The 22,282-nt window shown below is 44.4% G+C and overlaps 1 protein-coding gene across 7 annotated transcripts in view; it reads left to right on the forward strand.

The window, feature by feature from the left end:
• XPO4 (exportin 4) overlaps positions 1–22,282 on the forward strand; it is a 113,548-nt gene that overhangs the window by 82,855 nt on the left and 8,411 nt on the right. For 5 of the 7 annotated variants that reach the window (XM_089899756.1, XM_089899754.1, XM_022574471.3 and 2 more), the window contains 13 exons: positions 1,875–2,051; positions 2,528–2,670; positions 3,176–3,321; positions 4,172–4,349; positions 7,684–7,843; positions 8,363–8,532; positions 9,303–9,477; positions 12,596–12,889; positions 13,806–13,989; positions 17,137–17,255; positions 18,621–18,751; positions 19,262–19,379; positions 19,798–19,890. In XM_089899756.1, the coding sequence (XP_089755882.1) occupies positions 1,875–2,051; positions 2,528–2,670; positions 3,176–3,321; positions 4,172–4,349; positions 7,684–7,843; positions 8,363–8,532; positions 9,303–9,477; positions 12,596–12,889; positions 13,806–13,989; positions 17,137–17,255; positions 18,621–18,751; positions 19,262–19,379; positions 19,798–19,890 (2,088 nt within the window). The remainder of the gene's footprint in view (positions 1–1,874; positions 2,052–2,527; positions 2,671–3,175; positions 3,322–4,171; positions 4,350–7,683; positions 7,844–8,362; positions 8,533–9,302; positions 9,478–12,595; positions 12,890–13,805; positions 13,990–17,136; positions 17,256–18,620; positions 18,752–19,261; positions 19,380–19,797; positions 19,891–22,282) is intronic. The other 2 variants (XM_089899755.1, XM_089899758.1) reach the window with 2 other exon arrangements.

Below are 22,282 nucleotides of genomic sequence, written 5' to 3' on the forward strand. Positions count from 1 at the left end.
GTTTTTTTCACTTTCCCTTTAGTCTGATGTAAAGTTTTCACAAAATTACTTTAAAAAAAATAAATTTATTTATGTTTGGCTGTGTTCGGTCTTCGTTGCAGTGCGCGGGCTTCTCATTGTGATGGCTTCTCTTGTTGCGGAGCACGGCTCTAGGCGCACGGGCTTCAGTAGTTGCAGCATGCAGGCTCAGTAGTTGTGGTGCGTAGGCTCAGTAGTTGTGGTGCACGGGCTTAGCTGCTCCGCAGCATGTGGGATCTTCCCAGACCAGGGATCGAACCTGTGTCCCCTGCACTGGCAGGCGGATTCTCAACCACCGCGCCACCAGGGAAGTCCCCACAAAATTACTTTTAAATATTTTTTAAAAATTTAAAGGTTCATTTGATCCAGAATATGACAATTTTTCTTTGTATTCCATGGGTTAATAAAAGCAAAAGACATAAAACATCATTCACTGGAAGCAGTTCCTTAGGTGCTTGTGTATTCTAATCTGGAGGTGGTATCCTGATGGTCCAGCTTACGCTGGAATACTAGAAATAGATCTCCCATTACTTTCTTTTTGGAGTCATTGACAAATTGCTGAAATAACAGTTTGGGGTGGCGTTCTCTGATGGAGGTTCTAGAGTTGGTGTATTTGTAGGTTGAGGCCTGTCTGTTTTGGAAACCAGGAGAGCAAGTTGTAGACCAGACCTGCAGACCTTTCGTGTTGCTGGTTCCTGGTTCGCTACCTATTAACAGAACATCTGAAACTGTGGATTGTGCCAAACAAAACCTTTTAAGGTCGAATACATAGCTCGAAGGCTCTGCTCCTTTATTTTTAACAAATTACTTACGAGAGATGCCATTATTAAAAACTGACCCCGGAATGTATGCATATCTCTTGTGGCCTGTAGTGTATTTTCTGCAAGTGCTTTGCTTGCTTCTCACTTTTTTCCATTGGGTTGAGCTTGAAAGTCAATGAATGGTATGTTATTTATGTTTTTGCACCAAACATAGTGCTTGACACCTAAGTGTTCCGAGTTTCACTGAATAGTGATCTAGTGAATTTGTGTATGAAGAAATCGATGCAAAGATTGAATTATGTACCACATTACTAACTAATGGCAGAATTCGGACGTGGATTCTTGCCGGCATGTGAGAAGATGAGCAGAGCTGTCTGGCGTCCTCCGTGTGAGCTCTTCCTCCTCAAGTGGCGGAATCCTTTACTCTGAAGCTGTGTTAGGACCCAGCCTGTACATGGTGGTTGCATCCAGGCCTGGCTCCTTCCAGTCCGTCTGCTCGCCGTCCATGGGGCTTCCCCGTGGGTCCTCACACGTGCTGCGCTGTTCCCGAGTGTCCTCCTGCCTCTGCGCCCTCCTCCGGCTTCTTTGAGGCCCATCCTTGCCTTCCTGGTTTCTAATAAAATGTCAAGGAGCATCTGTGAAGCTGTCCCCATGTGTTCTTAAATACGCTAATTAGGCCAGTCTGTTGTCATCATTCTTCAGTTTTTCTAAAATCATTTAATCTTACTTTAATCTAACAGTTCTCATCTTGACTACAGAAAAACATTCACATTATTTTTGTTTGAAAAACACATCTGCAAAGCGCTCAATGGCTAGTCTTTTACAGAAATAAACATTAATTCCTATTTGCCTAAGAATTTAGATTAAGTTAGAAAGATTTTAGAAAGTTTAATAAAAAGCCTACACATATTTACTGCAATGTTTGAATTGATCAGTTAATTTTAAGACGAGCTCAGTTAGCTTGATCATTGATTAATAATTGGGAACCTTTGTTAAAGGAAAACCTGTAACCCTGTCTGTCTGGCTGTGGGATGCTTGCTGTGATGTCCATCTTACTCTCTGGCCATCTGTCTTGTGAATGTCCTTTGCTCTCAGCTGGATAAAGACGACATGGTGTACATGGAAGCATACGACAGGCTGCTGGAGTCCTGGCTGACGCTGGTCCAAGACGACAAGCATTTCCACAAAGGCTTTTTCACCCAACACGCAGTTCAAGTGTTCAATTCCTACATTCAGTGCCACCTAGCAGCTCCCGATGGCACAAGGAATTTGGTAAGTTTTAAGCCAGATTGTAATTAAAAATCTATTTCATCATATAATAAACACTAGAAACATAGGTGAGCTCCTTCAGAGGACTTGCTGAGAGCATCAGATGGAGAGCAAAAGTCTAAACAGGTTCGTGTTTTGTGGGATGTGGCTTGTAGTTACCTTCATCTCCTTAGTTTTCAGTAAACCACCTGTGCCCTGCTAGTTGTCAGGTGATATCCAAAGGACTGTGGATCTTAAAGGTGTCAGATCTTTTCAGTGACAGAAGTTGAAGTCTTTGGGGTGGGAGGTGGGTGGGAGGTGTGCACTGGCTGTGTTTACGTGCGATAGTGGGGGGGGCCATACCCCCACTCTTGCTCTTCGAGTTTCCCCCTTGTTGGTACCTGCCTGGGCGGCCGGCATGGCCCTGCTCGGCCTTCCTCTTCGCGTGTGGTGTTGCGGTTACGTGACAGCTCCGTCTTTATTTCTTTCATCGATAACAGACTGCCAACGGAGTGGCCTCTCGTGAGGAAGAAGAGATAAGTGAACTTCAGGAGGATGATCGAGACCAGTTTTCAGATCAACTAGCCAGTGTAGGAATGCTAGGACGCATTGCTGCAGAGCACTGTATACCTCTCCTGACAAGGTACACACAGTCCAAAGACACCCCATGGACAAATACTGTCTATTCACAATCCCCCGGCGAGCACTTAAAGTGTTTAAAGACTTTAAACACCCCCTCCCCGTACCCCAGCACACGGAACAAATGGACAGAAACCCACTCACGATTGCGTTCCTTGGCTTTTGTACATTTGGAGCCCAGGTACCACAGCATAGATGGCAGAGAGATTATGGAAAACATGGTATGAGAAGTGATGGGACCCGTATCAGTAACATCTTGGAATAACCGGTTTTCAAATGCCTGTTGTAATAAACCTTGATTGTTTGTAAAGCGATGTTTTAATTCTATGTCATAAACAATAAATCACAATTCTTATAGCGCCATGAGAACATTGTGTACATAATAAATATTTTTGTATATGTGTTTTGTGCTAACATCTTAATTTCTGCTGTCTAATAAGTGGCAATAAGTCGTTCTGGGTCTTTGCTTACTGAGCTTCATGAAGCCGTTGATATTTTCCTTCTTGTAGTTTATTAGAGGAAAGAGTAACGCGGCTCCACGGGCAGTTGCAGCGGCGGCAACAGCAGCTCCTCGCTTCACCTGCTTCAGGCTCTGCCGACAGCAAGGTGCTGGATGATCTGTATGAAGATATCCACTGGCTTATTTTAGTTACAGGTCGGTTGGTTGTTTCTTTGTAAAATGTAATTGCCAGCAGAGCAGTCTCAGCCCTAAGAGAAGCTTCCTGAGTTAATAATGGTAGTTCATACGTAGGGTTGGCCTGAGATCTGGACACAGCTGTTGTATGTCACAGAGCTACGGCTGCTTTTCTCTACAGTACTGGCTGGCACGTGTTCAGTGCCTGTTCTGTACCACATGTTTTATGTGGAATTCATTGTAGCCTCTGCATTAGTACTATTATTAGGTATTATGGTTGTCCTTGTTGCTGTTATTATTACTATCATTATTAATTATCACCCCGTCTTATACACAAAGAATCTGAGACTTAGAGACCAGCCCTGGTCACACTGGTGTTAATGTCTGGAGCCAGAGTTCAAATCCCAGCAGTCTTACTTTTCTTTAGGGTCTTCTTCTGTAACCATGTTGTCAGTGTTTCTGTATTTTAAATAATCAGGGGAAAAAAAAAAAAGCAACTTTAATGTTTGGAAAGGCATTCCCAAATATTGACTTTTGATAAAGATAATCGTAGAATTCCTATTAACTTTACAGAATATAGTACTGAAAATTATTAAAAGATCACAGAGTAAAAAGCCTACATGTCAGTATGAATTATAAAGTTGGTGAATAAAACTTTTGTCCTTTGTCCTTTCCTGTGTTTTTTGAGGGTTAATTATCTTAGAAACAGAAAGTTTCTCATCAAACTTGAATTAACATATTAACATTTATAATTTACTTTTACATCAGTTTATATGGTGTATATAAATCAGATAAAACTGAAAACATTTATAGTACAATTTGTTAAATGTAGATTGTTAAGTGTTCATTTTTAATTTTTTTTAAACTGAAGGCTACCTCTTAGCTGATGATACTCAGGGAGAGACTCCGCTAATACCTCCAGAAATAATGGAATATTCCATTAAGCATTCATCTGAAGTTGACATTAATACAACACTTCAAATTTTGGGATCTCCAGGAGAAAAGGCTTCTTCCATCCCAGGGTACAACAGAACAGATTCTGTGATTAGGTAATATGACCTCTATAGCTGTGCTCTTGTAATTTATTCTGTTTTATAAGTTCTGAGTTGACGGGTAGATGACTCGAGTGACAGGCGGGTTGTAAAGCTGACACACGAAAGAAGATAAAACTCGGAGAAGCCTTGAAACAAACAAGGATGGCAAGTACTCAGCACATTTAAGCGGTGCCACTCTGGTGGGAATTGACAGCTGTGTCCAGTACCGAGGAGGACAAGTATAAGATTATTCTGGATGCAGTGAGGCCTTGAAGGGACATTTGGTCTAATTCCTGCAGACACATCCCTTGACCATCAGAAAGCAGTGCTAATGCGGGTTCAGGCGCCTGAGTGAAAGCACCAAGAATGGGAAATTCTTAGAAACCAGGTGAACGTGAACACGTATTTATTGTTCAGGAAGCTGGAATGACTTTCCGGTGGCTTTCCTGGCCTCTCATAAAGTAGAAATATTTGTCCTGAGTGTGTGTGAACCTTGAGAGCCCTGTTATAAGATGGCAGTGTGCCTCAAATGAAAGAATTCACTGTGATCTTCCTGAGAGGAGTGGTAAAACTTCCATTAATTCTTGATGGTGAAGTTAAGGAGGGATGAACGTGAACTAAATATCCTCCTAAAAGTGGATTTGAAAACAGCAATTTAAGTTTCAGCATCTTAAACTTTAAATTTAGGTTGCAGACAGAGAGAATAATGACATAATATTGGTTTTTGTCTGTTGCAAAATCATGAACTCAAACAAGGTGCTGTCCCCTCATTCTTTTTATTTTAATGCAAAATAACATAGATACCATTTAAACCTGTGCAATAGAAAATATGTTTTCTTTTTAAATTAAACTGTTAAGTGGATATCAAGGAAATGTTTGGGAATTTATTTCCTTTATTGTTGCATTCTCTGATTTGAAATAAAATGTCAATGTCAATGCTCTATTGGAAAAGTTTTATTTCTTCCTTTTGGGATTGCTTTCAGCATTAGGTGGAGTAATTGCTTTGGTTTGGTTCATGGTGAATGTTAACTGCGGAGTCAGTTCATTTCAGGGTGCTGTCCTGTTGTGTTCTGTGTCACTGTTCTTGCCTGGGCAGTACCCTCAGGAATGCTTTCCTTGTATTTTCAGTGCTTTTTCAGTTTTTGCCAGTCTTGGGTATCAGTGAGGGAGCAAAACATTTTGGTGTCTGAGAGCAAAGCCTGTGAAGGGTTGAGGTGGGGACCGGAACAACAGGAGTCACCGTTGTTCTTCAGTCCAAAGAGCGAGTGTGACATTGAACGGCAGGAGGGAGACAGGCCTTGTTTACTAAGAAAGTGGTTTGCATTTCTTGAAGAAATCATCATTTGACAAGTAACTATCGAGTGCTTACTCCGTACCAGGCACTGTTCTAGAGCAGACAGATTGCTCCCCCTTTCAAGCTCCTCGTGTGGGAGAGGGAAGAAGTAAAGGAATGGCGCGGTTGTTAGCAGACTGTCAGTGCCGTGGGAAGGAGGCCGGCTGCCCGAGGGCCAGGTGTGCAGACCTCAGGGTGTTACAGACCTGTCGGTGTTACAGGGTGCCGTCAGCGTGAGCTTTACTTCACGTACTTGAGGGACCCCACTGTTCTAAAGACGCCTCCCATTAATTTATGTGAACGCGTTTTCTCAGTGCTCATATCTACTGAAATGAAAAACAGGAATCGAATTACACATGGACTAATTTGGAAAAATCAAACCCTGCCACATTAATCTTATTAAGATACATCCGTTTTATTTATTTTAATTTTTTTAAATTGCAGTATAGCTGGCTTACAATATTGTGTAAGTTACTGGTGTAGAATATAGTAATTCACAATTTTTTAAGTTTAGACTCCATTTATAGTTATTATAAAATATTGGCTATATTCCCTGTGTTGTACGTAAAGTTTCATTTTTAATAAATGTGTTTAATAATTTATTTAAATTTGTGTGATATTTTGCTCAATTGTGTACTAGTAAGTTTTGTAACGATAACTCAATCCAGAAGACATTGTTAACACAGTCTTATCACTGGAAATTTTTAAAAATTATATTTTAATATCTATACATACTTGTTTCAGAGAAGTATATGGTGTGATCGATAAAGCGAGTATAAGAAGTTTATTATATTAGGATAATAGTCTGTGGGGAAACGAAATAGGAATAAAAATTGAAGGCGAAAAAGAAAGTGTAAAGCTTCCAACTGTGAAAGAAAAACTTGTTTCTCTTTCACATGGATGGTGATGGGTATCAGAATTCTAGGATAGTTAAATCCCGGTGCATACATTTACATGGTTACTGTGATTGCTTAGTGCGCGTTCTGAGAGCCTGCAGATTACATCATTTAAGCTCTTTATTCTTATGGGGAAAATTTGATACTTCAACTTAAAATGCATTGTGAGATCGTTGGCTTAATTTTGCTCACATACACTCTAAAATCATTTTTAAAACTGTGAGCACTGTTGGCATAGCGAGTGTATGTAGTGAAACAAGAAGACCTTAAACCCACCTGTGTAAAGAAGAAGGTCAGAGAAGGGGGATGTCGCCAGCTGCGAAGGAGGTAGCAGTGGGTGAGGGGCTGAAACTGCCGTGAGGTTTCACAGCAGGGAGATGGCTTCACTCACCCTGAGAGCAGCGATGAAAGCAGCGTTCCTGCCTTCGCGCTGATATTCCTAGAATGGTGTCATGATGGGCTCTTTCGCCTAAGTCCTTTGCTTCTTTGCCTTTTAGCTAAAGTCAGGTTAAATGTAGATCCCTTGTGCCCCCCTTCCAAACCCAGAACAAAGCCTTTTTTTTTTTTTTTTTACTGGTCTGCATATCGTGCTGTGTTAACGCTGCTCAGCATATGAATTCGGTAGTGTAGAAAGGACAATACATGCACTTATGTAGGTAATTCTAGCAACATTTTTATTTAAAAATAACGTTAAAAGTCAAGTTTGTTAGGAAATAAATAGGACTGTCAGATTTAGAGACAAGACTGAGTATTCAGAACATTCTGGATGAGTCGCTGGCCCGTCCCCACACCATAAAACGACCAGTGTCCGTGGGTTTTAAGTAGCTTTTAACTGTGTGCATTTCTCTGTTTTGAACCTGAAAAATCTCTTTAGACAGTAGTGCTGAGACTCGCACGTGTAATCACAGCCCAACAGAGGCCATGACTAGTCCAGCCATGACTCTCTTCCTTTTCTCCTGCTTCCTGAAAGGTCAGCAGTAAAATGGGGCATCTGTCTCCAGCCCTCTTGAAGAAAACTTCAGAGAGTTGAGAAACAGAAAAGGGCTTTTTAGGAAAAAAATATGGTTAGACAGCCAATAAACTGATAAAGGAATAAATGACTTCCTTTTTGTACCTACAGGCTGTTGTCTGCTGTTCTCAGAGTTTCAGAAGTTGAGTCTCGGGCAATAAGGGCAGATCTCACGCACCTGCTAAGCCCTCAGATGGGCAAAGATATTGTTTGGTTTCTAAAACGCTGGGCAAAGACTTATCTCCTGGTGGATGAGAAACTGTACGATCAGGTCAGAATGTAAAACCGTTTGATTTCGTTTGGATTTATGAGCATGGGAATTATAGAAATGAGAACATTTTTCTTGGTGATTTTCTCATCAGAATGTGAGTAAGAGCTGAGCATCTTCCACACTGGAGAAAACTGTGTGGACAGCGTGCCGTTTTGTTAACTTTTCCTAGAGCATATCATGTGATTTCTGCTTATTTTAACCTATATTAAGTTCAGAGTACTGTTTGGGGATGGATTAATTTATGTTCTTTGTATTTGGTGTGAATATGTGACTGTGTATGTAATATGAGAATAATTAAAGCTAATAGGAAAACCACACTGGGAAACGTCAGTGGATTGATGATGTTCCTTTTTGGACTTTGGAAATGAATACATTTAGAAAATTGGTGTGAAGTAAGCAGTACTTCAGATTTAGTGCTAATTTCAGTTTGATTTCTCTACGGGGTTTTTTGTTTTTGTTTTCTTTCCTTTTTCCGGCAGATCTTTCTTTCTGACCTTAAAAAATTTGTTTTCTCTGAAGATAAGCGTGCCATTCAGTACAGCATTTGGAGCAGACACAGAGGGCTCTCAGTGGATTGTTGGCTACCTCTTGCAGAAGGTCCTCAGCAACCTCTCAGTGTGCAGCAGTGAGCAGGACCTCGCAAATGACACGGTGCAGCTGCTCGTCACTTTGGTGGAGAGAAGGGAGAGGTGAGCTGACATGTGTGACTTCAGTGGAGTCTTTTCAAGTGGTGAACGGTTACACGGTCCTAAGGTTTAGGTAGACCCAGCGTTTTTGGAGCAATGTGTTTTAAAAAATATATCATAGTCTTGTTACGAATGCAAACAGGGCTTTTCCATGTTACGACTGAAGATTGCATAGATGTTCAAGGATTTGTCATCAAAGAATCTTTATGAGTAACATTTAATTTAGTAATTTACAGTTTTAATATAGAACAGTCTTATCTGAATTTTCAGCTATCGCATTAGTATTATCCCATTTTAAAGATGAGAAAAACTGATAATTTGACAATTAATTTAATTTTGCAAAGTAAAATTTTTAGTGCTTTCTACAGCAAATTCTGGAGATGTTTTCAGTTTTCTTACTACATGGGAAAATGATCGTTATTACTACTGTCATTGGCTACTATTTATTGAATTCTTGTAATTTATTAGGTACTGTTGCAAACACTTCATATGAAGCACCTGATTTAATCATTTCATCAGTCTCAGCCGTGAAATTTAGGGCTGTTATTACTGTTGTTATCTTTATCTTATAGATCAGGAAACTGATAATTAAGAGAGATTAAATAAACTTTACATTGACAAACGGCTAGTTGGGTCTGAATACAAGACTCCAAAGTCTATACCAAGTTGTCTGTGCTGGACTTTAAACAGAAGTTGAAGCTCGTAGCCCTGCACTTTGTTTACTTAGGGCACATGCAGCGTAAGCAAGTAACGCGTCCTGCCTCTCCCTGCAGGGCAAACCTGGTGATCCAGTGCGAAAGCTGGTGGAACCTAGCCAAGCAGTTTGCCAGCCGAAGCCCACCTCTGAACTTCTTGTCCAGCCCCGTGCAGAGGACGCTGATGAAGGCGCTCGTCTTGGGGGGCTTCGCTCACATGGACGCAGAGACCAAGCAGCAGTACTGGACAGAGGTAAACCATTCCCCTGCCTTTGACGGCTTTTCCGCGTCGCCCTGCCGGGGTTTCATCTGTGTGTTGCCGCAGACGGACTATGGAAACATAGCTTTGCTGGTGTTTTCCCTCCTAACGAGTGGGTTGGCGCTTAGAGTTTGTCCGACCTGCTGACCTGCTTGCGTGAGGACGTTGAACGCTGTCGAGTGCCCGGCACTTTAGACACCTTTTCCCCAACGCGAATGACAGCCTGAGCTGGTATGTTGCTTCTCCATGAAGAACCCGTGACGTGTTCCTTTGTCTTGGACAAGGACATGCAAATTAACCACTGTGTTGGCTTGCTAGGGCTGCTTTGACAAAATACCACAAACTTAGTGGATTAAACAACGGAAATTTACTGTCTTACGGTTCTAGAGGCCAGAAATCCGAGATCAAGGTGTGGGCAGGGCTGGTTCCTTCTGAGGCTGTGACGGAGGGCCTGGGGTTCCCGGCCTTTCCCGGAGCTCCTGGTGCTTTGCTGGCAGTCTGCGGCGTTCCTCGGCTTGTGGGTGCATCACCCTGATTCCCCTGCATCTCCGGGTGCCCATGTCTGTTCCAAATTTCCCCTTCTTATAGGAACACCAGTCATACTGGGTTAGGGGCCCGCCCAAAGGACCTCACCTTAATAACTAATTACATCTGAAACAGCCCTATTTCCAAATAAGGTCATGTTCTGAGGTACCAGGGGTTCGGACTTCAACACATGAATTTTGGCGGGATGTAATTCAAGCCATAGCCACCACCCTGGACACGTCGTCTTATATAATAAGGTTTAAATTGGGAACCAAGAGTTACCAGTGCATGTAGGTTGCCAGCCTGTAATCCCTGTGACTGGATGCCCTTAGTGTTGAGAAAGGGCACAGTAACAGAAATAGGCAGTAGTCTGCGACTTCAGAGCCAGAATGGAGATCAGCCTGACCATGTGTTTCCAGTTTAAGTCATTTATTTTCATACGTGCAGCTTTAAATAGAATTAAGAGATCCTCTTCATGAATGTGCCTGTTTACTCTTACACCCAGGGGAGGTGGAAGGGGAAAAACAGGCTGGAGCTTTGTGTTGGTCTTCACCTAGTAGGACAGAGGCTGGACATTGCAGCCCACAGACCAAATCTGGCCTGCTGTTTTTATAAATAAAGTTAAAAAAAAATATTTATTTAGGGCTTCCCTGGTGGCGCAGTGGTTGAGAGTCCACCTGCCGATGCAGGGGACACGGGTTCGTGCCCCGGTCCGGGAGGATCCCACATGCCGCGGAGTGGCTGGGCCCGTGAGCCGTGGCCACTGAGCCTGCGCGTCCGGAGCCTGTGCTCCGCAATGCGAGAGGCCACAAGAGTGAGAGGCCCGCGTACCGCAAAAAAAAAAAAATAAAAAATTATTTATATATTTGGCTGCGACGGGTGTTTGTTGCAGCATGCAAACTTCTAGTTGTGGCACGTGGGATCTAGTTTCCTGACCAGGGATTGAACCCGGGCCCCCTGCATTGGGAACGTGGAGTCTTAAGCCACTGAACCACCAGGGAAGTCCCTATAAATAAAGTTTTATTGAAACACAGTCATGCTTAACCGATTACATCTTTTCCATGGCTACTTCTGCACTACAGTGAAATCGTAATTGAACAGTTGGGCCAGAGATAGTATGTCCTGTAAAATGTAAAAGATTTACTCTCTGGCCCTTTATGAAATATCTTTTCTTTTTTTTTGCTAATGGGAAAGAGATGAAGATAGTGGCAGAATCCTGTGAATGGCGTCAAGGAAGTCTTTTTTTTCTTCTTTTGAACTTAAATTACTTAAGGAAGTATGATGATAGCATGCACTTATATTCTTTTCCATAAGTAATAATTTCTTTTTTCAGTTTTACTGAGATGTAATTGACATACATCATTGTATAACTTTAAGGTGTACAGCCTAATGGTTTGACTTACATATATTGTGACACAGACAGCATCCGTCATCTCATAGATACCAAAAAAAGAAAAAGAAAAAAAAATAATTAAGGAGCATTTTTTTCCTTGAGATGAGAACTCTCCGATCTCCTCTCTTCACTTTCCTACATCTCATATAGTCATCATGATGTACGTTACATCCCCAGGACTTTTTTTTTTTTTTTTTGTGATACGCGGGCCTCTCACTGTTGTGGCCTCTCCCGTTGCGGAGCACAGGCTCCGGACGCGCAGGCTCAGCGGCCATGGCTCACGGGCCCAGCCGCTCCGCGGCATGTGGGATCTTCCCGGACTGGGGCACGAATCTGTGTCCCCTGCATCGGCAGGCGGACTCTCAACCACTGCACCACCAGGGAAGCCCCCCAGGACTTATTAATCCTGTAACTGAAAGTTTTTATCTTTGTCTTCCTCCCTCCTCGATTCCACGTATAAGTGAGATCGTACAGTATTTGTCTTTCTCTGTCTGACTTATTTTAATTAGCATAATGCCCTCAAGATCCACCCATGTTTTCATGAGTGGCACGATTTCCTTGCTTTTTATGGCTGAGTAATATTCCATTGTATATATGTACCACATCTCCTTTATCCATTCATCTGTCGATGGACACTTGGGTTGCTTCCGTGTCCTGGCTGTTGTAAATAGTGCTGCTATGAACATAGGGGTGCGTGTATCTTTTCGAATTAGTGTTTTCACTTTTTCAGATAAATATGCGAGGTGAAATTGCTGGATCCTATGGTAATTCTATTTTTAATTTTTTGAGGAACATCTGTACTGTTTCCAAAGTGGCCGTAACAATTTGAGTTCCCACCAGCAGTGTACGAGGGTTCCCTTTCCTCCACACCCTCGCCAGCACTTGTTATTTCTTGTCTTTTTGATGGCCGTTCTGATAGATGTGAGGTGATATCTCGTTGTGGTTTTCATTTCCATTTTCCTGTTGACTGGTGATATGAGCACCTTTGCATGTGCTGTGTTATTTATTTGTTTGCCAGAAGTTAGGATCACCTTCAAAGTGGGGCTTGTAACATGTGGTTCAGGTAGTTTTTTGTTTTTTGTGCTTTTTTGCCTCCAACAATTAGAAATGTTTTGGAAAGTAAATATTTACCCAAGTTGAAGAAACTAAGCATGTAAATCAGACTTTTAAAAAATTCACGCTTTATTTTTGTAGGTTCTTCAGCCTCTTCAGCAGCGATTCTTAAGAGTGATAAACCAGGAAAACTTTCCGCAGATGTGCCAGCAGGAGGAGGTGAAGCAGGAGATCACTGCCACGCTGGAGGCCCTGTGTGGCATTGCTGAGGCTACCCAGGTTGACAATGTAGCCATCCTTTTTAACTTTTTAATGGACTTCCTTACCAATTGCATTGGATTGATGGAAGTTTACAAAAATACCCCCGAGACTGTCAATCTCATCATAGAAGTTTTTGTTGAAGTTGCACATAAGCAGATATGCTATCTTGGAGAGGTGAGCACGGTCTACTTTGATCCCTTCCAGATCAAAACTCCTGATAGCTATAACAAAATGATAGATACTTTGCTTCAGATTAAATGAACGTTATTTGAAATAATATTTCTATACCTCCAAAAGATTTTTCAAAAGAACTCAGAGTTCAGAGGAAGGCATATTGAATGAATGTAAATTCTTGCCCTAAAAATGTTAATAATGAGGCATTTCTTTGGGCTAATATGTTACTCTGTCAAACTCATTCACATGAGGAATATTTGATAAAACAAATGGATTATGGTAGAAAATTTTAATAAATTGCTCAGTGGTAGAACCCTAGGACTTAGCATTTTAAGTGGCAGTTTGCATCTTCGTTTTGTAAGTCAGATGAACGTTCAGATACACTAAGTTCTTTTATATTCAGTCAGCAAAGATGTTCGTGATTTGTGTGTTTGTTGTTGTTGTAGATCAAAGGAGCCGGCTTAAAAGTGAGGTTACATTTGGTCAGTGTTACAAAGGTCGTCACAGGTGCACCGTTCAGAGCTCAGGCCAGTGCCGTTTATTCTAATGCTTGGTGCCCTGTGCTTCTGCACCTTAAACCATTCTACAGCTTAAAGTAACCCACGTCGTACAAGAAGTTGAAGAGCAGGAGTAAAGCGGTTCTGTTGCCAAAATTGTATTGTCTTTCTAGTAGGCACAATCTAATGCACACAAAAAGAGTGTCAAATTTTATTGTTAGAACACTAATGTTTTAAATATAACCGTAATCTTTATGCTTTCTCATTTTTGTCAGTGCTGTAATGTAGTTTACGACAAGCGTTAGAGCTGCTGTTGGAATTCAGAGTAAATTTATTGGATTACATCTTGGACTTCTGTAGTGTTTATGTTCCCCAGCCAGGCTCCCCCAGCAGCCTGACCTCTGCCTGCTTTTTCCCAGTCCAAAGCCATGAACCTGTACGAGGCGTGCCTCACCCTGCTGCGCGTGTACTCCAGGAACAACGTGGGGCGGCAGCGGGCCGACGCCCCCGCGGAGGAGGAGGAGCAGTACCAGGACCTGCTGCTCATCATGGAGCTCCTCACCAACCTCCTGTCCAAGGAGTTCATAGACTTCAGCGACACAGGTAGGTGCGCCCGCGCTCGGCCTCTCGGCCTGCGCTTGCTTCTGTCCGAGCGAAGCAGTGCTTGCGGTATGTGACGTCCCACGAGGAGGTCCCATTTACAGAACAGGCGGAAGCCAGCTGGTCCCCGCGGCCGCGGGCAGGGCGGGAGCAACAGCCCTGTGTGCCTGGCCTTCCTCTGGTAGAGATGAAAGTGCTCGTGTCTTCCCTGTCCCAGGCTCCTAGCCAGTGCCGGGCACTGTCCCTGTCACGGCAGCATGAGTCTGGTGCCACTGGTGCACGCGTTTTAGAGGCCAGGAAACAGGCCCAGGAGTTTACACCACTTGCCTGCAGATGTGCAGCTCGTGCACCCCAGCGTCTGACTTCAGAGGCCAGTGTCAGAGCTCACTTTACTGACGAGTTCCCCCTCCGTGTCCTCTGAGGAAGCCCCAGCCCTGTGCCCACTGCAGCCTGGGAGCCACTGGACTTGGGGGCTGACAGGCGACACTCCAAAGCCCTAACCTGGGGCTCCCCAGCAGCATGACCTTGCAGAGTCTGTTGCCTTCCTAGGCCTCCCTTGCTGTTACAGGGGCTGTGACGATCGGTGCCTGCCAAACTGTGTTCACGATGTGTCGGCAGGTACCTCCGGTGCCTGCCATTGCCGTTCTCGTCACCGCTGTTGTCACAGGCGAGCGTGTCCGGGTGCCCGGAGCCCCGCGTGTCCGCAGCTCTCCTTCATCACCTCTTGCCCACCGCCTGCCTTGCCTCAGGACACAGGGGCCTCCAGCTCCACGGGGAAGATGTGCTGTCCACGTCTCCTCCCCCGGGCTGAGCTGCCCCCCGGGCAGTGGGTGCTGCTGCCCCTCCCTCCTCCGACCCCTTCTCGCCCCCTGTGCTCAGCACACCTGACACTGGACGTGTTCTTCTCTGTTCCCTCCACCGGTTCACTCAGCGGAGATTTCTGGCAGAGCTGCCCTGTGCCAGGCACCATCAGCTTCAGCCCAGGAGCCTTACTGCCCTGGGCGGCTGACAGGGCACCAGGTGAAGGGCGTCCGCTGCCGCTGTTTCCAGACCCAGCCACTTGTGCGGGTGTCGGTCCCAGGCTTTCTGATTCCTTCAGGCCGGGGTTGCTTCACCTTTTCTAGATCAGATGTGCCTCTGAGGCCTCAAGTTGTTCTGAGCCTTTGCCTTGAAGGGTGTATGTTACATGACCCGCTGAGGTTCACATGCCGTGTTAGTTGATTTGTAGACTTCCCAGGGGTGTAAGGACCAGGATAAGAGCCCTGTACCCTGATGAACTGACTCTCAGTTAAGAACTGATACTGAGAGGGATGGGAGAGCTTTGTATGAAGGGCATCTGGAGGGGACAGAAGCCCTCTCAGGCTCCCCTGGGAGTGAGCTGTGGAGTAAACAGTATGGGTAAGTGTGGACGGGCAGGTTTTCAAAAGAAAACAGCAGAAGGATTGAAATCGTAATACAATGTTAGAAAAGAAATTGAGGCCAAAATGCTCAGGATTGAAAGTACAAAATAAGGGTAAAAAGAATAGAATAAGGTGCATAGGGTTGAGGTCTAGAAGAAAGAAAATGAAGACAATTAAAATAGGAAATGATCAAGCAACAGATAAAATAGATGGTAAAAAGGGAGAGAATATTTTTAAGTAATTATTTAAAAAATAAAGTACAGATAATAGGTGAGATAAGAGAAAATATTTTAAATATTATGAAATAAAATTAATATACCAGGTGAGATACAAAAGCGTAACTGAAAATGAGCCTCTGCACGACATTCTTGAGCCCCTGGCAGAGCCCGTGGCTGCAGAGCTGAGTCCCACAACCCAGGCCAGGAGCCGTCTCTCGAGCAGACCCAGCGGCGGTGGCCAGCCTGCCATGGCCCCGGCCCAGCAGGCCCAGGCTTCCTACTGGATGGATCCAGGCTCGCCATGCCCGGCTTTGGAAAATGGGATTCTTGCAGCTGGAACTGAGGCTCTTGGAGAAAAGTACAGAATTAGGCTGAAAACGTGGTTTTTAAGTAGAAGTGCTTTTTTACCACATTTTGTCCTTTTTTTCCCCCTTGTTGTGAAAGTAAATACGCTCATAATAGAAAACATTTGAAGTACAGGGACGGAAAAATCACCCATGCTTTGACATAATCCAGAGTAATTGCATTTTGTTAATTTCCCTTTTGGTTATTTTGTATAATTTTTTTGTGATTATGCTCCAAATATAATTTTATATTCTGCCTTTTTCATTAATGTATTATTAGCCTCTTCCTTGTCATTAAAATTTTTCATGACTTTTTGATGGCTGCGTGGTAATCCACATTTTGGAACCTAACCCTGTTTTTGTAATACAGGACATCTGGAGTATTTACAACTTTGCTGTTACAGTGATAAACTAATTACTTCTGTGGATGAATCACTGTCTAAATTTATGTTTATATCCTTACTATATACAGTGCTCAAAAGTCTCTTATTATATTGCTTTTGAGGGTAACTATCACACTGTATCCTCACCACCATTTACATGTTATCATTCAGAAGTCACTTGTAATCTAATGAATCAGAAGTAGTACCTTCAAAAACTTTGTATTGCTTGCTTAATGATTGGATCGAACTTGTTTTTTTTCATTGGGCTTATGGTTTTGTTAGGTGTTTGTTTGTGGATTTTGGTCCTTTATCTGTCAAGGTTTTAAAATTCTGAGTAATTTATATGCCTCCTTTATGGATTAAGGGTAATAATCCTTTGTCATATTAGTAGCTTTTTTAAAAAAAACTTCCTTTTTTTATGCAATATTTAATTCCTATATTTCCCCCCATTCCTTTCCAGCTTAGAAAAATCCCACACACCTAGGAGAAAAGTGAATAGTACTGTGGAAATTATTTAACTCACAGTATGACCAATGTGTCAGTGGGGTCAATTTTACTTTTCAAAAACCATTGATTAAGCGTTAGTTTTACTTTCATCGTCGTAGAATGATAATGTAAACACAGAATATCTGCATCCAGTATTCAGACCCTAAACAGTACAACACGAAAGGCTGTGTTATCCTCTCGTAGATTTATTTTGTCTTGGGGGCTTGACTCCGCTTTCACTTTCATGCAGGAGAACATACCCACCTTCGTAGGTTTATTGATGTTACAGCTGTAAGACTGCGTTGTTCTCACTTTATAGATGAAGTGTTTAGGGGTCAGGAGCCTGGGCCAGCAGCAAACAGATCTGTGTCGGCAGCCGATGTTGTGTTATATGGAGTGAACCTGATTCTGCCCTTGATGTCACAGGACCTCTTGAAGGTAAGTGAAGAAAGGAATGTGAACATTAAAACCGCATATGCTTGAACTCGAAGGTTCAAGATATTTCAGGCACGAATACATGTCCAATTTAATTAAGGGGGCCAGTACCTACTCATCTGTTAAGTGTGTGTGGAAATAAAGTGTTTGTGTGGCTGTCCTGTGTCCTTCACACCCATGCCTTCCCTGGAGCCCTGCACTCACTGATCCCTCAGTGTCAGGGAAAGGCTGGTTCTTCTAGAACCCAAGTGCCGATGTTCGCGGTTTTGATTCCCTCGTCATTTGTCGTTCAGCAAATACAGGAAGTTTCATGTGTAGTGTATTTCTCTGGTGCTTTCCCAACACCATTCTCAGGCTGAGGGTTTGGGCAACAGAAGGCATTTCCCAGCCGCTCCGTGGAGAAGTGGAACGGTAAGAAACCAAGGCTCATACAGCTGGTCAAGTTCCGTACGTTCTGACTGTACTGGGCCTTGGTTTCTCTCACTGGTTGATGTCAAGGGTGTGGTGGTGATGAGGCTGCCCTTTCTCCCACTCTGAGTACCATTGAGGGAGGGTCTCTTCTCCTGTCAGGAGGTGGGAGGTTGGAGCGGAAGAGTGAGGTGGACAAAATAGAGGGGCAGAGGGAGGGGCCTGGGGAGGAAGCAGGGCTGGGAGGGGCCTGTGCAGTCGAGGGTCAGAGTGAGAGCTGTTAGGTTCCCAGCGTGCGGCTGTGACTGTAGGCTTGTCCCTCCTGGAGAAGTGTCTCTGCGGAAAGCAGCCAGCAGGATGGGAAGTTTAGGAAGCTCTGTGTATTGATTTGCTTTTCGGGTTCTTTTGTTTTTTGGTGTTTATTCATCAAATAAACCATTAGACATTTAGATGTGTATTTTCTTAAATGAGGTTAGCTGTAGATTACCTGCTTTTTACCTCAGTTCTCCAGGACTGTGCAACCAGTAAATAGATGTTGGAAGTGTGCAAGGCTGAATACTCTGTTCTAATCCTAATTTTAACAGTTTGTATTACGTTCTTGTATTTTTCCAACATGCTTGAATGCAAATGGTTTTATTCACAGGTCATTTAGTAATTTGAGATTTGGCTGCTTTGTTCACTTTTCCAAGGTAAACATAGAATATCTGGAATTGGCTATGGCTTTTGTAACTATCCAGAAGATGACTGTTTCTGCTACGTATTACTTTCATATTAGTTACTAAAGTGTTCCCGTTTTTGTAACTCATTTTTACATTTAATTAGGTCTTTATGTTTTCTGTATCCTGTATATGTTTTAAACAAATCATTATACTTAGAAGCTTGATGGTTATTACTTTATTCCATTAATGAAAACAAGTTAGATATCATTAAACATCTAAATATTTAATATTTCTTTTTCAGTTTCCAACCCTTTGTAATCAATACTACAAATTAATCACATTTATCTGTGAGATTTTTCCTGAAAAAATACCACAGCTTCCTGAAGATCTTTTTAAAAGTCTGATGTACTCGTTGGAACTAGGAATGACGTCATATCCTTTGAGTGAACATCGTGATCACTTGTCACTAGGGAAAAAGAGGTTGCTAGAAGAAAAGTTTTCAAAATTTGTATTTTTTCTTTTGTGGTTCAGTCTTATTTCTTTAAAAAGCAGTCATGCCTATAGCTGCCCTACTTCTGTGTTTCTTTCATTAACCTGCCCCCTCGTCCTCCTTTCACAGACCCAGAGGCATTCGGCCCCGGGCCCCAAAGTCACTGTCTCATGGAGCCCAGGTAGTAGTGCCACGTCCTGTTGCCGCGTCTCTGATCTTTGCCACTTGGTTGTGTGCATCACAGTCAGAACACACACAAAGCTCCAGTCCTGGGCCCCAGACACATACGGATAATCTCGGAAACACTGGGACTCTCCTGTCCTCACCTAGCTCAGTAAAGACTCACCGACGTACTCACCTTCTAGAAACAGCCATCCGTTGGATAATAGCTTTAATTGTTTATCTTCTGTAAGTCAAGTATCTCTAGTTTGTTCTTTGACCTTCGTGATCAGAATGAGTTCGGAGGTTTGCCAGCTGTGCCTGGAAGCTTTGACCCCGTTAGCTGAGCAGTGTGCAAAAGCACAGGAGACAGACTCGCCACTTTTCCTGGCAACACGGCACTTTCTCAAGGTGAGATGTTTGGGTGCAGTCATTGCACGGGGCGGCGGCGGGGGGGGGGGGTCTTCCCTCCAGGGGGCAGTGCTGGCACCTTCATCCACGAGGAGATCATGCCTCTCTGTTCACTGCAGTTCTTGGAGATCAGCTTTCTTGGATACGTTATCCTCCACGGTTATTTTGTGTTCCTGAAATTTTATGTGGTGAATATAACATGGAATTTGATAATTTGATTATTTCATACACCACGGCAAGCAATAACATCTTCATGTTATCCTTGGATTTTTTTAAAAACTATTTTCTTTACTTTTCAGATTTGTTTAATGAAGAATAACCTCTTTGTCCCTCTTTTTCCCTTTCGCAATGGGGAGGGGCTGGAGGGTTATATGGTCATCGTGTGTCTTTATTGAGAGGTGTTACTGTGTACTTTCAGCTGGTGTTTGATATGCTGGTTTTGCAAAAGCACAACACGGAGATGACCACCGCGGCTGGCGAGGCGTTCTACACGCTGGTGTGCTTGCATCAGGTACTGGACGCGCCTCCCTGGGCCCCTCGCTCTGTGTAGTGAGGGGATTTTCAGACAGATGGGCCGTTTGTCCCTCAGTCCTCAGAGGGTCTGCGCCTCGGTGCTTCCGCACCATTCAGTGAGGCTGTATTTCTTTTCTTTTTTATTTTTTTTTGGCTGTGTTGGGTCTTCATTGCTGTGCGCAGGCTTCCTCTAGTTGCGGTGAGCGGGGGGCTACTCTTCGTTGTGGTGCGTGGGCTTCTCACTGCGGTGGCTTCTCATTGCGGAGCACGGGCATCAGTAGTTGTGGCACGTGGGCTTCAGTAGTTGTGGCTCGCAGGCTCTAGAGCGCAGGCTCAGTAGTTGTGGCGCACGGGCTTAGTTGCTCTGCGGCATGTGGGATCTTCCCAGACCAGGGCTCGAACCCGTGTCCCCTGCATTGGCAGGCGGATTCTTAACCACTGCACCACCAGGGAAGTCCAAGGCTGTATTTCTTCACACTCTCAATAGCTCTAACTTTTAATTTTGTGTTTATCTGGCAAGCTGTTAATAGCAACTACTTTCCCTTCTCCACTGTTATGAACCGTCCTTTATGTCGATCGCTGCCCTAAAGCTTGTCCTTATGCAGCTGTGCTGGGAACCAGGACTCAGGACAAAGTAGCGGAGACACAGTCTCTGTCCTTGAGGAACTCACAGCTTTGCAAGGAAACAAGATGGGTAAACCTGGGGACCCTGACGAGTCTGCCTTCAGAAAGCATGGAAAGCCGCAGTGTGTTATTTCGTAGCGCGGTCTGGAAAACTGTGGTTGGTTGGAGCCTGTAAAGCCTCTGCAGCACTCCGTGACAGGGGCTATAGCAGAAGGAGAGTTAGGCTGGCTTGCCTGTCCCTCCCTGTCCCTGTGGAGGGTGCCTATCAGGTGTGCGAGGAGAGCCGTGTCGGGTCCTCAGCTGCCTCGGTTTCCAGTCTGTACCCCCACCCCTCCTCCCCACGGACAGGCACACAACCCAGTGTGACCAAGTCATCGGCCAGAGCAGCTTTTTTTTTCCTTCAGTATAGAGGCTGTAGCATTTGCTGTGACTGGTACGCAGGGTTTGATTTTATTTCCCTTCTTTTAAAAAGGGAGGATTTTGAGGAGTCTTGCATGCTACTTAAAGACCCCCTTCCTGCAGCACCTGCACCCCAGGCGGGGCGGCTCTGGGCTCATCTCTTGCCTCTGCCCTGGATACTGCCTTCTGCGGATGGTGCCCTTCTTGGGGGTGGACCTCCTTGCTCTGCATACATAAGCTGTTGCGTTCTGATGTCTTTTTTTTTTTTTTTTTTTTGCGGTACGCGGGCCTCTCACTGTTGTGGCCTTTCCCGTTGCGGAGCACAGGCTCCGGACGCGCAGGCTCAGCGGCCATGGCTCACGGGCCCAGCCGCTCCGTGGTACGTGGGATCTTCCCGGACCGGGGCACGAACCCGTGTCCCCTGCATCGGCAGGCAGACTCTCAACCACTGCGCCACCAGGAAAGCCCCTCTGATGTCCTTTTAAAAACCTCGGTGCACGTTGTAGACAGGGGATCAGGGACTGGGGCTGGGCTGGCCCTGGAGGCACTGCCATTTCTCAGGCAGGGGGCGCGGTTGGGGCGGGGGGGACTTGAGTTTATACTTACCCCGTGCACAGGCCTGCCTCTGGGAAGGGCAGCTAGCGCGGCGCCCTGGACCCGTGCGGTGGGGGTATATGCCTTACTACTCTTTTCCAAACGGAATTAACATCTGGTTTCCCCATTTGCGTCTATCATGACATCCCAAGAAGCTAATGAAGAAGAGTGACAGGCCTGCTTTTCTCATGAGAGCTTAGCTTTGAGAGCTGCCCTGGTTCCGTTCCCCTTAACCCCACACCCTCTCCTCTGTGTAAGGCTTTACATGCAGGGCAGGAAAACCAGGAAAACTCCAGCCACGCCCTACTGTTCTGTGTCGCTGAGCCCCTTCCTCAGGGAGCCCCTCGCCACCTCCCACGCAGCCCCCGTCTGCACGCGTGCGCATCTGCCGTGTCGTGGCTGCCGCCGTGTGGGCAAGACGTCTGCGTAAACCTCCTGGAAATCTGAGAGTCAGCTTGCAGACTTAGGGCCTGAGAATCTACCGTAAATCTGTTGTACTAAGAATCTATCGTAAAATGCAAAAAAAAAAAAGTGCTTTGAAAACACAGAAGGAAGAGGCAGCGTGACAAGGTAGGTGATCGTATGGGTTCTGGCACCGCATGGCCGGTTCTTGCTCAGAGGCCTGTGCTCTTGGGTAGGTTGTGTGATCTCACTGTGTGGAAGAACTTTGGTGTGTAAAACAGGGATATAAACGATATCTTCCTCACACGGTTGTTATAAAACAGTGAGTTACTAATGGAAAAGCTTGGAACAGTACCTAGATGACAGTAAAC

Source organism: Delphinapterus leucas, chromosome 18 (genome assembly GCF_059928025.1).
Source record: "Delphinapterus leucas isolate spDelLeu-1000000601 "Yukka" chromosome 18, BTC_Dleu_Yukka2, whole genome shotgun sequence".
In the NCBI taxonomy this organism is placed as follows: Eukaryota; Metazoa; Chordata; class Mammalia; order Artiodactyla; family Monodontidae; genus Delphinapterus; species Delphinapterus leucas.